This window comes from Eucalyptus grandis, chromosome 3 (genome assembly GCF_016545825.1).
Source record: "Eucalyptus grandis isolate ANBG69807.140 chromosome 3, ASM1654582v1, whole genome shotgun sequence".
Classification (NCBI taxonomy): Eukaryota; Viridiplantae; Streptophyta; class Magnoliopsida; order Myrtales; family Myrtaceae; genus Eucalyptus; species Eucalyptus grandis.
Window position 1 is genome coordinate 58046116 of NC_052614.1, and position 12861 is coordinate 58058976.

At 42.0% G+C, this 12861-nt stretch overlaps 1 protein-coding gene across 1 annotated transcript; it reads right to left on the reverse strand.

The window, feature by feature from the left end:
* Positions 1-6014: 6014 nt before the first annotated feature.
* Positions 6015-12526, reverse strand: LOC104437933. The gene is made up of 2 exons (XM_010050979.3): positions 12153-12526; positions 6015-9795 (listed from the first exon to the last, which is right to left on the reverse strand). Exon 2 carries the CDS (start codon positions 9366-9368, stop codon positions 8742-8744), a length of 627 nt encoding a protein of 208 aa, XP_010049281.2. The 5' UTR covers positions 9369-9795; positions 12153-12526; the 3' UTR covers positions 6015-8741.
* Positions 12527-12861: the final 335 nt, after the last annotated feature.

A 12861-nucleotide genomic window follows, 5' to 3' on the forward strand; every position in this document is an offset into this window, starting at 1 on the left:
TTTATCAGTCAGGGTGAACTTCAAAAATCGAAAGTTTCGTGAGACTTGTTGAATTACTGCGTGACTCTTGCTTTAATTGTTCCTACATTGCTGTCATGCTAAAGCTCTATCTGCAATTGTCACAGCATCTGCAGTACTCATTTTAGTTGCACAAGTAATCTGCGATGCCATGCGTTTACCTTATCACTTTTCTTTGTCCTTCATCTTGTCCTCAGATGCCATTCTTGGTGCTACCTTCACTCCTCCCTCTTTGCCTAGAAAAGCGGCTAAAATGGTCATCGATTCCAGTCAAAAGAGCTCAATCTCTTATTTGCCTCCTCCACTTTGACACTTGAGTGTATTATTCTAAAAAGATCCTAAATATGTAACGCATGTCACTATTACTGCTGAACCCAAGTTTTGATTTGTGGTCCAAGACGACAAACATGCAAAAATTCTAAATCTCCTATAGATCTCAATGACAAATGGACCACCATAAACACAAATCAGAGACTTAGGGCGCGTTTGGTAATGTTTCTGTTCCAGGGAATAATTTTTTAACAGAAATAGTTTTTTTGTTTGTTTTTGTTCCAGGGGAATAATTTCTGAGTATAAGAACGTGCTTGGTAACTGCAAAAAAAATTTACTCCAGGAACATAAATGTGTTTGGTAAATTTATATAATTTTTTTGTTTCTTTTGATTTTTAAATATTTTTATTATATTTTTCATTTTTTTTTCTTCTTTCTTCTTTTGGCCAATCGCTGACCTCGGCCATGGCCAAGCGAGACTCGGCCTTGTCGATTTAGGCAAGCTCGAGCTCACCCAGCCAAGGCGAGGCGACTCGCCAGCCGGCGTGAGGCTTAGCCTCACCAGGCTAGGGCGAGGCCGACCTCGCACCGCCTGGGCGAGGTCGAGCCTCGCCAATGACCTTGCCTAGCCACCAAGGCCACCGGCAAGGCTCGGCCTCCCCAGCCACTGGTGAGGCTTGGCCTTGCCAGGCCACCGCTGGGCGATGCTAGCCTCGCCGGTGGTTGGGTGAGCTTGGCCTCATCAGGGGCCGGCGACGCTTCGGCGAGATCGCCGGCCATGGCCCATGGTGAGGCCAAAGAACCGACCAAAGGAAGAAGAAGGAAAGAAAAAGAAGAAGAAAATGAGAAGAAAAAAAGTTATTTCTTGGATTTGTTTTCGGAAACAAGAAATAAATTTTTTCTACTTCTTGTTTCTATTCTCGGAAACAAGAAAAAAAATAGATTTCTTGTTCCTGGGAACAAAAGTGTAAACAAACACGTTTCTGTTCTTTTTTTGTTTCTCGGAACAAAAGAACCGAAATTTTTGTTCCGGAGAACAAAAACACAAATAAAAAAATAGGCCCTTAGTGCAAGAAACCTCTCTCTGACTGTAGTCTTGATAGAGCCGCAATTGGCATGTACCGAGTGTAAGTGACTTTATCAACTTATGCTAAATTTCTAATGATGTAAGTAGAGTTGAGACCACTGTTCTAAACTATCGAACGGCAAGCCAGTCTAGTGCTTAAGATGTCGCTGCATAAAACAGATGTGATTCTTTCACCTTAATTTTAGAAAATGCCACTAAATTCAAAGAACCTCAGCGGACTAACAACCAAATGTAGGGACAAACAACAGAAAATACCAATACACAGCGCTGAGATTCTTCCAGAGATTCCTCTGCTTCTATATCCGTTGACCATCTTTGCCTAAGAATCATGGACAGCGCATCCAATAGTTCACATCTTTATAAAGGGGCAATCTCTATGGTAAAACACACTTCCCAGCCTGCCAAGTACCGGCCTTATTAAAGTTATCCGAAGTTCTTGAGGTACTCCAGCATCACCTTCATGCTTCGGTGTTTCAACGTATTTCTGATGATCACGAGTCTCGCGCAAATGAACTCTTTTCAAGCACACAAATTCTGTGACCACTTTCAAACTATAGCTACATTCTTTTTTACAGGTTGAAGTCAAGATGACCGAAAGACAATTTCAGGACCTAAGGAGGAGGATAGGCGCTCATCCAAATCTAAATAATCTACATCAAAATGGACGATTGCTGCATTTGATGAACCCCCTCCATAAATTCAACGAGTGGGCTGTACTGACTTATAATATGCAGATCCTGGGAGACCAAATAAAGGAGAACTCCAAGCTGCGCGAGAAGCTAGACAATCTGGTGGATGACTATGTCAAGCAACTAGAGGCTTCATGCAAAATGAGGCCGCTCGGTCCCACAGCCCATCCTATACAGACTCCAGATGACACTATAAGTCCCTACCCAAGCGACGCCATGCTGTATTGGATCACGATGATGAATCAAAGGCTGGAAGATCTAGAGAAGAGAGTCAAGAAAATGGAAGAGCTCATGTTGGAACAACTTGAAGCATAACATTGCCAAGAACTCATGGATCCAGTCAATCCTATAACGACCGTACATCATATCGAGTTCAATTTCCATGTCACAAAAATTATCCCTTGTCTATGCGTGCTCGTATACGTGTTTTGCAAGTATTTGTGTGATTCAAAGGAGACGACAACTCTGGCCGATTTTCTTGTGCATTGGTAAACAGGCAGGGGAAATATGTGCATTTGTTGTGTTTTTGATTAAAAAATGTTCTTGCATCATACTCTTTAAGTAATTTTAGCTCATAATATACGAACTTTAAGGAAGCTATGGCTGAAGGACGGAACGCTATTTTCTGGTTGGTTTTATCTTATCATTATGTAATTTCCTTATTTGTGCTTATTGAGTTGAACTTCAAGACACCATCGCTTCTTTTGAGTCGGATGTGCATTAGAAAATACTGGAGTTCAGTAAGTTAATATCCACGAAGCGTGCAGACAAGATAATATCATTACTCAGAACGGCCTTCACTTTGTCTCTAATGTAATGACAAGAATAAGACAAGCATTTTGGTCCCAAGGAAAAGGAATGATATGAGAAACAGTGTACGTCGATGCTACCTTCATTCATGAAGGCAAATCAACCATTGCCACATTTTTGGGTCATCGGAGGGTTGATGAATCGATAAATTCAGAGAACGTTCTTGAATGGTGAGTTGCAAAACATAGAAATGAGGAAAGAAAGAGAGGCAAGGGACGACAGGGCAAGCCCATCCCTAAAGGCACGGGAAAGCCACGGAGAGCTCTTCGCCAGTCACCTGCCATTGCCTCTATGGGTGCCGATAAGGTGGATGGTTTTCTGGAGCCTACGGCCGAACTTCTAGGAGGGTCTCCAGGACCCTCTCTAAGTAATGTCTTTTTTACTACCGTCCAACTGTTACTGAGGCTTTTGCTTCTGTTCAATATGGGGACGCCCTGTCTGTCCCTGAAGCTTGAGAAAGAACTATAAACCAACACATACTTTGAACAGCGACGGCCTGGTGCCATCACTTTGGGCAAGCCTCTTTGCGTAACTTTTAGAGACCGCACCTGAAGCTGAGTATGGAGAACAGGGTTTTATAGAGGGAAGATGAAGATCGCAGAGATCGTTCGTCCAAATTGGGCTTCAAAGAATACACGAGACTGTCACCAGATAAGCATTATTAAGCCTGCTTTTAAGTGACCGTACCGAAGATCGGCTGTTCTCGTTAGAAGCTAGACAAAGTGTTGGAAAATTATGTTGACTCTTGTGCAAGATCAGGCCTCCTGATCTCGGGGCATATTCTTGCTCCTGTAGTTCCTATTAGTAATTAAACCAAATTCATAAGAAGTTGTCGCGAAAAGGTGATCGATTCATTAAATAAGTTATCAATTTACAAGATGTCCATTGGACTCCCAAGACTGGTGTAAGAGTTGAAGAAGAGTCTTTATTGTGGCGTTGCTTTTAAGAAGTTTGTTCGTATTTATATGTCTTGTTTGTTTGTGTTTCTAGGTCCAATCAATGTTTTGTAAGTTCCTAAGAATCTATCTCCTTGGAATGTTGGAAATATTTAATGAGTCATTAAGTATAAGAGTCATCTATCAAGCCTATAAAAGAGCTTACAAAAGGAGTCTTGTAATTGTTTCAAATGAACATATTCTCTCTCCTTGAGTTGTGTGAGTTGTATTTCTAAGTTTAATCAATGTTTTGTAAGATCCTAGGAATCTATCTCCTTGGAATGCTAGAAATATTTCATGAGTCATTAAGGACGCGTTTGGTAACGTTTCTGTTCAAAAATTGTTCCAGGGAACAGAAATAGAAAAAAGTGTTTCTGTTCCGGGGAACAATTTTTGACCAGAAAGATACGTTTGATAAATTTGTTCCGGGAATAAAAAATGAATAGAAACACGTTTGATAAATTTATATTCTTTTTTTGTTTCTTTTAATTTTTTAACATTTTTATTTTTCTTCTTTCGGTCGGTTGTCGGCCTCCGACGATCGGCCGACGGGGCTGGCAGCCTCGCCCAGCCACGGCCAGGCCAAGCCTCGCCGGGGTTGGCGACACTCGGCCTTGCCGGATCCGGGCGAGGCTAAGCGTCGCCGGCGCGGGCGAGGCTCGGCCTCGCCGGATCTGGGCGAGCTCGAGCTCGCCCAACCAAGGAGAGGCTGAGCCTCGCTCGCGCCGACAACACTCGTCCTCGCCGGGGGCTAACGATGCTCCGGCGAGGTCGCCGACCCTTGACGGCCCTCGACGGCCGGTCGCCGGCCATGGCGAGGCCGGCGACCGCCAAAGAAGAAAAGAAGAAAAAGTGTTTCGGGGCAAAAAACAATTTTTTTTTTGTTTATCATTTCTGTTCTTGTTGTGTTTCGGCAACAAAAATTTGATTTTGAACAAAAACGCAAACAAACGCGTTTTCTGTTCTTTTTTTTTTTCTTGGAAAAAAAAAACAAAATTTCTATTCATAAACCAAAAAAAAAAAAAAAACGAAAACATGCGGGCCTTAAGTGTAAGAATCATGTATCAAGCCTATAAAAGGAGTCTTATAATTGTTTCCGATAAGGTGAAATGAACAGAATCTCTTCCTTCAGTTGTGTGAGTTGTGAGTGATTCATTTTCAAATTATCCCAACAAATTGGTGTTAGACCTACACCTTTGACGTTCAACAATTCCATGATCAAACCTTGTTACTTGGTTGGCACGCAATATTGAGTCGCAGGTTGGAAGAGTTAGAAAAAAGATCTGAAAAGCTGGGAGAGCTCGTAGAGGACAAGCTATGACCACAGACATTAGCAATGGTAAACCATCGAACGCCAGTGGAGTTTTTGTATCATGTCAAGAAAATGGTGCTAACAATCGCACGTCATCTCTTCAAAATACCATTCTGGAAGCCATATTCCAATGTTTGCGCTTTGTGATTTCCAGTTTGGATTGTGACTTCCTGTATTTGTACCCGAAGTATCATGTGTGCTTCAGCAAAGGAGATGAGTGGGGGCTCAATACAATCCCAACCCAAGAAAAGAGAACAAGTCACCATATATCACTGCTTAAAGACAGGAGAGATGTGATCATTTGTGACCTTTATGCTTTCATAGGAAGTTCTGAATATAATTTGCACTCGTACATGAGAATGTAAGCGAGATGATTCTTTCTAAAAGATTTTAACTTTGAGGAAGCAATCTATAAAGGACATAATATTTTGGTAAATTCTGGTATCTTATCGATCGAACTCCATTTCTGTTGCTTTATATGCCCAGGAACATTGGACGTGATATGCCCAGAAACATTAGATCATGGTTCACACTTTTTTTGGTTGATGATGCTGTTTACAAAATGTGAATTCTCTTTACAAATCAGACTTGTCAGAGTGGAATGATTCGAAGAGGCATTATTGGGTTCGCAAGGCCATTTTCTAGTCCTTTTTATAGAGCAATAATTCAGTTCGAAATAACTCATTCAACAGAAAGAAGAGGAACATAGAAGGATCAAAGAAGTAACCATAACACAAACACCCTGATAGCAGACAGATGCATGATTATGTCATTAAGGATGCATGATTATGTCACTAAGGACGCACGATTTCATTACCCTTACATCACACACCAGTAGAAGCTCTCAGCTATATTCATTTTATGTGTTACACACTGCAGACTTGCACTCATGATAATTTAAAAGTACTTTCAATAAATTGTACTTTCTTTGGATAGTTTTAACAGATAAATGTTTTGGTGCTCGTTTTCTTTCGATGACGTGACAGTATCAAGGTCAACTATTTGAGATCTCCGGGTGCTAGCGTTCAAAGTAGGCCAACCGGCATACGTTGGAGGGAGAGGAAGACGACAAGTGAAAATTTTAAGCTTCACCTCACCAATAGTTACTCCTCACCAATATTACTGGCGCAAATTCTGACTGCTCGGATGAATTCTATAACTACTATTCTGATAAAATTTCCTCCTTAAAGCTCCACATCATTGAGCACGCACAATCGTCCACGAAACTCAATAATCCGTCCTTCGTAACTTGGAAATCATCTTTCCTCTTTTCCGCATCCTCTTGCAAAACTTTCTGGATTTCAAGGTTTGTTGACTGCAGCGTCTTAATCTTCACCTGTACTTCCGGTTCAATTCTAAGAGTAGCCATAAGACTTGAAAGCTAGCATATCTTAAACTTAAAATCTGAATCTCGAACTTCTTCGAGCAAAATTCACTCCCGAAATATCATTTGTGCAATCGATAACTTCCGACTTAGCACATCTCCGATCTTATTGGCATTTCCAAGATGATATAGAATATTGTAGTTATAGTCCCTTAAGAAGCTCCATCCAGCGATGCTACTTCATGTTTAGCTCATTTTGAGAGAACAAATACTTGAGATTTTGATGGTCCATAAAAATTTGGAACCGTTCTCCACACAAGTAATGCCTCCAAATCTTTAGGACAAAGATGATCACTGCTAGTTCCAAATTATGCGTCAGACAATTCAACTCGTGAACCCTCATCTTATGAGATGTGTACGCAACCACTCTTCCATGTTGTATCAAAACACAGCCCAGTACGACGTATCAGTGTAAATCTCATATCCTTCAAGACCAGATGGAATGGTCAACTCGAGTGCAGTAGTCAACTTATGCTTAAACTCTTGGAAACTAAGCTCACACTTATCCATCCATTCAAAATTTCTTCTTTCTTTAGCAATCGCGTCAGAGGCATGGCTATCGCAGGAAATCTTTCCACAAACCGTCTATAATAGCCTACTAATCCCAAGAAATTTCGAATCGTAGTCACTATTGTTGGTCTTGGCCAGTTCATAATAGCTTCAATCTTGATCAGGTCCACAAAAATCCTTTCACCAAAAATCAAATGACCCAAGAAAGTTACGCGAGTTAGCCAAAACTCGCATTTACTAAATTTGGCATACAACTCATGTTCTCACAAGGTCTAAAGTACCGTCCTCAATAGCTCATGTTCTCATAAGGTCTGGAGTCCTCAAGTGATGTTTATGCTCCTCTGGACTCTTCGAATATACCAAGATATTATCGATGAACATAATCACAAACTGATCTAAGTACTCCTTGAACACTTGGTTCATTAAATCCATGAAAGTAGCTGGAGCATTGGTTAATCCAAACAGCATTATGGTGAACTTGTAATGACCATAACACGTACGAAATGCCATCTTCGGTATATCTTCCTTCTTGATTTTCAACTAATGGTAACCTGTCATTAGATTAATCTTGAAAAATACAGTAACTTCCTATAACTGATCAAACAAGTCATCTGTCATTGGCAAGGGATATTTGTTCTTGATCGTCACTTAATTGAATTGTCAATAGTCGATGTAAAAACGCAACGAACCATCATTTTTCCTTACGAATAAAACTAGCACTCGCCAAAGCAATGCACTAGGACGAATGAATTCTTTGTCTAACAGCTCCTACATCTACGCCTTTAATTCCTTTAATTCTGACAACGCTATAAGTACGATGTCTTAGAAATTGGCTTCGTCCTAGAAGCCAACTTAATCATAAACTCTATCTCCCTTTCAAAGGGCAAACCAAGCAACTCCTCAGGAAAGACATTTGAAAATTCTCACACCTCAGCAATGTCTTCGATCCTTGGCTCCTCAACTGACGTATCAACTACAGTTGCCAAATAACCTTGGCAACCCACATCCAACAACCAGGTTGCCTCAAGCGACCAAATTAAAGTTATCGATGATCCTCCTCGATTTTCAACAAACTTGAAACTACCAGCCACTAACGAGTTAAATTGAATCACTTCACGATAACAGACCATGATAGCTCGTTGCTTGTTGAGCCAATCCATACTAATAATCACATCAAAATCAAACATCGCCAACATAATTAAATCTATTCTTTCCTCTTGATCACAAATTACTAACTTGCAACCAAAATACCTTATTTCAGATAACACTTTATTCTTCATCAGGGTAGATATACTAATGATTGCTTCTAACGGTTTTGGATTTAACCCAACTAACTTAATGAATTGCTCAATAATAAAGGAATGCGTGGCTCCAAGATCAAATAAAACATAAGCAACATGGTCATTCAATGAGACCATACATGTAACCACACTGTACGAGTTCTCCGTCACCCAAAGGGTGACAGCATACACTCTTCCTTGCACTAGAGGTTGCTCAAAATGCCCTGTCGAGCGTTCTACGACACACTTCCTGTTGCTTGTCCTATCTACGATAGTGGCACCTGCGCTCACATGGGCCTACGCGAACAATTCATCACCTGATGGCCGTGCTGGCCACATCCATAACAAGCTCCCTTTCTAGCAAAACATGGGGCTGATCCATGCTTCCTTCTATAGAATCGGCACACGCCATTCGAGTGGAGTGCCGACTTTATTATACCACATTTTCAATTGTAAGGGAGAGGATACTTTCCTCTAGTCATCGATCTCTTCCCAAATTGATTATTGTCTCTATTTGGTGCAAACTGCGACTCAAATGCAATTGCATGTTCATTCAGGTTCCTCTCAATCAGCCGAGCCCTCTTATACAGTTCGTCATAGTCCTTGAGATCTAGCGGTACCAACGGGACCCTAATCTCTGGCTTCAAACCATCTTTGAACATTCTTGCTCTATCCACCGGGTCCTTAATCAACCTTGGTGTGTACTTCGACAGCTCGGCGAACTTCGTCTCGTACTGATCTACAGTCATCTGGTTCTGGTGGAGGCATTCGAACTCAGCCATCTTTTGTTCTTGACCACACTTTGAGAAATACTTTCCATAAAAGGCTTTGACGAAGGCATCCCACTTCGGGACCATACCCTCAGGAAACACTCTTCCTTTAGTGGCCTCCCACCACGTGCTCGCATTACCCTGCAGTTGATACACAGCCAGGGTCACCTTGTCCTCTGAACACCTTAACAGTGCAAAAACCTTGTCCAACTCTCGGACCCACATGGTTGCAACCTCGGGGTCACATACTCCAGTAAATTTTGGCGGTTTTAACTTCAGAAACTGCTCCACCAATTTATGCATAGGCCACTCCCCATTCCCATCTCCAGGTGGAACTTTTGTAGGTGCGGCAATAACAGCAGCAGCATTAGTGGCAGCAGTGGTAGCAGTAGCAGCGACAGTGGCAGCAATGGCGGCGGCAGTGGCGGCGGTGGCGGCGACAGTAGCGTCTGTGATGGCAGTAACTTGATTCTGAGCTTGCTGCCCAACCACGTTCACCAAGGTTTCTAGGGCTTACAAGATCCCATCAACCCTAGGATCAACCGGTACCCTCCCTCTAGCACCCGTTTGTGCTAGTGCTCTCCCTCTAGCACCAACTCGTCTCGATGCTCTTCCTCTGGCACCAACTTGAGTCGATGCCCTTCCCCTAGCACTTGTCAAAGTTGCTATGGCCCTTCTCCGAGGGGCCCTCTGCTCAAGATTGCTCATCTCGCAGGATATTTACAAAAATCTGTTTTCCAATTCCAACAAGGAATTAGAAATTGGAGCAACCCGCACAAAATAATCAATCAATTACAAGCATAAGAAAAACATTTTTCCTAGTTAACTATTCCCAAACTCATTGCACATTATCATTCCTAGTACTAATCGGGCTCTGATATCACTTCAGACGAGGATGTCATGCCCCGAACCCCGAACACGCAAACATCCCATGACGGTTAATTAAATTATGACATCACATGACGTGTCGCCAATCAATTTTTTTTATCTTTCGATTAAACGCATGCAGAAGCAACTCAAATAAACACGCAGTTAATCAACAACATGAGGAATAATAAATAGCAACAAACGATTTCTAAAAGTGGCAATTTATTTATCAACTTATTAACCTTAGGAGTTTAATAATTATAAACTGTCACGACATACCTCTCGAGGAGAGGGAATAGGTTTAGGGGTATTGTCTAAAAGACGGGCCTATAGCCAATAATTAAACATAGGCTCTTCCAAGCCCATACCTCATGCGACATTGGGGTATTTTTAAAAATTTCTCAATAAGGAGTCGCCGCTAGCCTATTGGGATTAGCTAGAAACCAAGTAAGGTATTGGGAAAGTACCTCACTTCTTACGCAATCAGAGAATCTAAGGTCGGGGATTAACTTCCACTAATTGACCAATTAGTACTTTCTCAGTACCTAATCTTCATTTAAAAAAAAAAAAAAAAAAAAAAAAGTCAGGCAGTTTGGATTGATTTTAAACCTATCTACTAACATGTGAGGTGATTATTGATGGTGCACAATCATTAAAATAATAATTATAGCTACCAAAGTGACATTAAATAAATTGCATGAAAAAGCAAGCATCTGTCACTAAAAAATAAATAAACACAATCTTGACTAAGTAAGGGGAGGCCATAGTCATCATATGGAAATAGCACAATCAAAGGTATCTAAGAACCATTTGAACCTTATTGTAAAGCCTTAGGCTTGTTCAATTTTGGGCAAATATTTATCAAGGATTTTCTCACACTTTTAGAGAGAATCGCCCAAAAAAAAAAAACCATTTTTTTTTTAGCTTTTTCTGAGTTAAAGAAATAATTTTTTTTGGAATTGTTAATTCATTTTAATTCTTATAAAAATATTTATTTAATTTTTTAATTCGGAAAAGAAGAGATAAGCCAGGCCTTGGGCCCACTCCGGATGAGGACAGAAGCCTGGTCACATTAATTTGGGCTTCACGGACAAAAGATGGGCTGTTAGAGCAAGCCCTTCAAGAAAAGGACCAAGCGAAGTCCAATTTGCCAAAACCGGAGGAGACCCAAACTCACTTATGACAAGAGCCCCAGCCCAAATTCATCTAATTCAAATTGGCCCAAACTCCCTTAGTCTAAAACGGCTCAAATTTACCAATCTTAGCTAAGTTCAAGCCCATAATCTCCATTAAACCCCAAAGTCCAACGAGCCCACAGCCAAAATCTTCTCACATTTCCCTTCTCATAAGCCTGCACTTTCCCTCTGCATATTAGTCCCTCCCAGATCCCTTCTTTCAATCAGACTAAAGAATTGAGACGCTAGAGAAAATCAACAACCCATCTTCATCTAAAACAAGACATCCACAACACGAGTGGAACTGTCCTCGCTGCTCCAAGTTTTTACCAAACCATCTTCATCGGCTATCATCGAAATATCACCATCGTTCATCGATTCAACAATCGAACCCATTGCTTCACAAAAATGCCCAAAACATGAATATAGAGAATGGGACGTAACACGAGTTCAACGCAAACATCACTGGAGATTCGGTAATATGCATCACAGAGACCCTCATTCACTCTCCTCACCAACGTTCATCATGAGGAGCACAATACGAAGAACATCACAAGATAAAAGTTTGATAAAGTACTCGGCAAATCCACTATGTGTCGAGTCTAGGCTTAATATAAGATTACTCAATTGATTTTACACACGCCATAGTCAAATTAACCATAACCATTTTAAATCGACTCTCAGAGGCATTTTGTCAAACATGTGGTGGGCGACAGATGAAAGGAAATCACGGACAAGAACAGGGCTCAGAACCACATCAAAGTTCAACACGAGTCGGCAAGGAATGCTCAACATCGGCGAAGGACAGCATCAGAGAACCCAACACGCGCACCCCGGCTCAGTATGTCGTGCAAAACATGAGAAAAAAGCGCAAAAGCAAGGCACATAAAAAAGAAGGTCGGTTGAGGGCCCCTGCCCGGCTCCCCGGGGCGGGCCGAACGGCGGGCGAGATCGATAGATCGGACTATGTTCGGTCGCCTCGCACGCCCCCAAGCCGGGATCCTTGGGAAATCGACACGGGTTGAACCAAAAACTAAGAACTCACCGCAAAAACTTGAATTCGAGGAAAGGGAAGCAGCGGCTTGGTGGTTCCGGCTAGGAGGCGCAAGCTTGCGTCGGGGATGGCTGAGCGATGCTCGGCTGAGGTGGATTCCGGGCCTCCTTCTTCCCGGTCACTCTCCGTTTCTACCCCTCTCCTTTCCCTCAAGCTCTCCCGCCAAAGGCCCTCTCAAATCTCTCTCGGCCCCTATCCCCGGTTGTCCTCGGGTCTCCTCCCGTCGCCTCCGGTCCCCTGCGTTCCCCTTCTTCTCGATTCCTGTTCTCCTCCTGGTCTCTGCGTTGCTGTGCTGCTTTTCCTCTTTTCTCTCCTGCGGTGCCCTATCTTCTGCGCCTCCTTTCTGCTTTCTGCTGCCATTTTCTTTCTTGCCATTTTCTTTCTTGCTGCAGGTCTGCGCGCAGAGAATGGAAGGAGGAGGGAGAAGGCTGGGGCCGGGCCGCGGGGGGAAGGAAAGAAAAAGGTGGGCCGGGCTAAAGCCGGATCTGGCCCGACCCGGCCCCTTCCACTTTTCTTAATTAAAGAAATTACGATTAAATCAAAATAAATCACGATTAATTAAGCTAAAATTGATTAATCTAATCGTACTTACTTAAACTAATCACACTTAAATTTTTCTAAACCGTTCTTAATCGCAAATAAGAATAAATTAAAATTAACTAATACTAAACGTCATTATTCCTAAACTAATATATCACTA

Excerpts from the sequence above, each read along its gene's own strand:
- LOC104437933 (XM_010050979.3), bottom strand. The coding sequence starts at position 9,368 with ATGCATAAATTGGTGGAGCAGTTTCTGAAGTTAAAACCGCCAAAATTT.